This window comes from Sphaerodactylus townsendi, linkage group LG01 (assembly GCF_021028975.2).
Source record: "Sphaerodactylus townsendi isolate TG3544 linkage group LG01, MPM_Stown_v2.3, whole genome shotgun sequence".
NCBI lineage: Eukaryota > Metazoa > Chordata > Lepidosauria > Squamata > Sphaerodactylidae > Sphaerodactylus > Sphaerodactylus townsendi.
The window spans coordinates 69205857-69209559 of NC_059425.1; the positions used below are offsets into that span (position 1 = coordinate 69205857).

At 88.8% G+C, this 3703-nt stretch overlaps 1 protein-coding gene across 1 annotated transcript; it reads left to right on the plus strand.

Moving 5' to 3' along the window:
• Positions 1-507: 507 nt before the first annotated feature.
• Positions 508-1530, plus strand: LOC125438459 (basic proline-rich protein-like; the record flags this gene model as incomplete). The annotated part of the gene is made up of 1 exon (XM_048506901.1): positions 508-1530. A coding segment is annotated over one exon (1023 nt), but the record flags the coding sequence as incomplete, so codon positions are not given.
• Positions 1531-3703: the final 2173 nt, after the last annotated feature.

Genomic DNA, 3703 nt, shown 5'->3' on the forward strand with positions numbered 1-3703 from the left:
GTGTGCAACAAGTCCAGGGAGGTGCCTCTGTCTATCCCTGGACTGGGCACCACAAAGCTGTGCAGTGTCCCACTGCTGAGATAAGTGTCTGTGCCAGCATTCTGTACACTTTGCATGGCACTAGTGACAGTGGTGCCAGCACAGGGGTCATGCCACTTCAAATGTGGTCCCCCCCCCTTTTTGACTGCATAGTAAGTGTTAAGCTTGGAGATCCGGAGCCGCCGGAACGCAGTTCCGGCCGGGATCAGCTAGTTTCGGGCAATTTTTGTGCATGCTTGCCCGACCCTAGCCTTCCCGAAACTCGCTCTCTCCGAAACCCATGGTTTCGGAGAGAGCGGCTGCTCCGAGCCGAAAAAAAGCGGGGGAGGGGGAAAGGAACGCAAGCCGAGCAACGGGAGCCGAGAAGGCTCCCTTTGCTCAACTTGCGTTCCTCCCGCCGCCGCCCCCTGCTTTTTTACTATCAAATTGATTGTAAAAAAGCAGGGGCCCCACCCCCCCCCCCCCCCACCCCCCCCCCCCCCCACCCCCCCCCCCCCCCACCCCCCCCCCCCCCCACCCCCCCCCCCCCCCACCCCCCCCCCCCCCCACCCCCCCCCCCCCCCACCCCCCCCCCCCCCCACCCCCCCCCCCCCCCACCCCCCCCCCCCCCCACCCCCCCCCCCCCCCACCCCCCCCCCCCCCCACCCCCCCCCCCCCCCACCCCCCCCCCCCCCCACCCCCCCCCCCCCCCACCCCCCCCCCCCCCCACCCCCCCCCCCCCCCACCCCCCCCCCCCCCCACCCCCCCCCCCCCCCACCCCCCCCCCCCCCCACCCCCCCCCCCCCCCACCCCCCCCCCCCCCCACCCCCCCCCCCCCCCACCCCCCCCCCCCCCCACCCCCCCCCCCCCCCACCCCCCCCCCCCCCCACCCCCCCCCCCCCCCACCCCCCCCCCCCCCCACCCCCCCCCCCCCCCACCCCCCCCCCCCCCCACCCCCCCCCCCCCCCACCCCCCCCCCCCCCCACCCCCCCCCCCCCCCACCCCCCCCCCCCCCCACCCCCCCCCCCCCCCACCCCCCCCCCCCCCCACCCCCCCCCCCCCCCACCCCCCCCCCCCCCCACCCCCCCCCCCCCCCACCCCCCCCCCCCCCCACCCCCCCCCCCCCCCACCCCCCCCCCCCCCCACCCCCCCCCCCCCCCACCCCCCCCCCCCCCCACCCCCCCCCCCCCCCACCCCCCCCCCCCCCCACCCCCCCCCCCCCCCACCCCCCCCCCCCCCCACCCCCCCCCCCCCCCACCCCCCCCCCCCCCCACCCCCCCCCCCCCCCACCCCCCCCCCCCCCCACCCCCCCCCCCCCCCACCCCCCCCCCCCCCCACCCCCCCCCCCCCCCACCCCCCCCCCCCCCCACCCCCCCCCCCCCCCACCCCCCCCCCCCCCCACCCCCCCCCCCCCCCACCCCCCCCCCCCCCCACCCCCCCCCCCCCCCACCCCCCCCCCCCCCCACCCCCCCCCCCCCCCACCCCCCCCCCCCCCCACCCCCCCCCCCCCCCACCCCCCCCCCCCCCCACCCCCCCCCCCCCCCACCCCCCCCCCCCCCCACCCCCCCCCCCCCCCACCCCCCCCCCCCCCCACCCCCCCCCCCCCCCACCCCCCCCCCCCCCCACCCCCCCCCCCCCCCACCCCCCCCCCCCCCCACCCCCCCCCCCCCCCACCCCCCCCCCCCCCCACCCCCCCCCCCCCCCACCCCCCCCCCCCCCCACCCCCCCCCCCCCCCACCCCCCCCCCCCCCCACCCCCCCCCCCCCCCACCCCCCCCCCCCCCCACCCCCCCCCCCCCCCACCCCCCCCCCCCCCCACCCCCCCCCCCCCCCACCCCCCCCCCCCCCCACCCCCCCCCCCCCCCACCCCCCCCCCCCCCCACCCCCCCCCCCCCCCACCCCCCCCCCCCCCCACCCCCCCCCCCCCCCACCCCCCCCCCCCCCCACCCCCCCCCCCCCCCACCCCCCCCCCCCCCCACCCCCCCCCCCCCCCACCCCCCCCCCCCCCCACCCCCCCCCCCCCCCACCCCCCCCCCCCCCCACCCCCCCCCCCCCCCACCCCCCCCCCCCCCCACCCCCCCCCCCCCCCACCCCCCCCCCCCCCCACCCCCCCCCCCCCCCACCCCCCCCCCCCCCCACCCCCCCCCCCCCCCACCCCCCCCCCCCCCCACCCCCCCCCCCCCCCACCCCCCCCCCCCCCCACCCCCCCCCCCCCCCACCCCCCCCCCCCCCCACCCCCCCCCCCCCCCACCCCCCCCCCCCCCCACCCCCCCCCCCCCCCACCCCCCCCCCCCCCCACCCCCCCCCCCCCCCACCCCCCCCCCCCCCCACCCCCCCCCCCCCCCACCCCCCCCCCCCCCCACCCCCCCCCCCCCCCACCCCCCCCCCCCCCCACCCCCCCCCCCCCCCACCCCCCCCCCCCCCCACCCCCCCCCCCCCCCACCCCCCCCCCCCCCCACCCCCCCCCCCCCCCACCCCCCCCCCCCCCCACCCCCCCCCCCCCCCACCCCCCCCCCCCCCCACCCCCCCCCCCCCCCACCCCCCCCCCCCCCCACCCCCCCCCCCCCCCACCCCCCCCCCCCCCCACCCCCCCCCCCCCCCACCCCCCCCCCCCCCCACCCCCCCCCCCCCCCACCCCCCCCCCCCCCCACCCCCCCCCCCCCCCACCCCCCCCCCCCCCCACCCCCCCCCCCCCCCACCCCCCCCCCCCCCCACCCCCCCCCCCCCCCACCCCCCCCCCCCCCCACCCCCCCCCCCCCCCACCCCCCCCCCCCCCCACCCCCCCCCCCCCCCACCCCCCCCCCCCCCCACCCCCCCCCCCCCCCACCCCCCCCCCCCCCCACCCCCCCCCCCCCCCACCCCCCCCCCCCCCCACCCCCCCCCCCCCCCACCCCCCCCCCCCCCCACCCCCCCCCCCCCCCACCCCCCCCCCCCCCCACCCCCCCCCCCCCCCACCCCCCCCCCCCCCCACCCCCCCCCCCCCCCACCCCCCCCCCCCCCCACCCCCCCCCCCCCCCACCCCCCCCCCCCCCCACCCCCCCCCCCCCCCACCCCCCCCCCCCCCCACCCCCCCCCCCCCCCACCCCCCCCCCCCCCCACCCCCCCCCCCCCCCACCCCCCCCCCCCCCCACCCCCCCCCCCCCCCACCCCCCCCCCCCCCCACCCCCCCCCCCCCCCACCCCCCCCCCCCCCCACCCCCCCCCCCCCCCACCCCCCCCCCCCCCCACCCCCCCCCCCCCCCACCCCCCCCCCCCCCCACCCCCCCCCCCCCCCACCCCCCCCCCCCCCCACCCCCCCCCCCCCCCACCCCCCCCCCCCCCCACCCCCCCCCCCCCCCACCCCCCCCCCCCCCCACCCCCCCCCCCCCCCACCCCCCCCCCCCCCCACCCCCCCCCCCCCCCACCCCCCCCCCCCCCCACCCCCCCCCCCCCCCACCCCCCCCCCCCCCCACCCCCCCCCCCCCCCACCCCCCCCCCCCCCCACCCCCCCCCCCCCCCACCCCCCCCCCCCCCCACCCCCCCCCCCCCCCACCCCCCCCCCCCCCCACCCCCCCCCCCCCCCACCCCCCCCCCCCCCCACCCCCCCCCCCCCCCACCCCCCCCCCCCCCCACCCCCCCCCCCCCCCACCCCCCCCCCCCCCCACCCCCCCCCCCCCCCACCCCCCCCCCCCCCCACCCCCCCCCCCC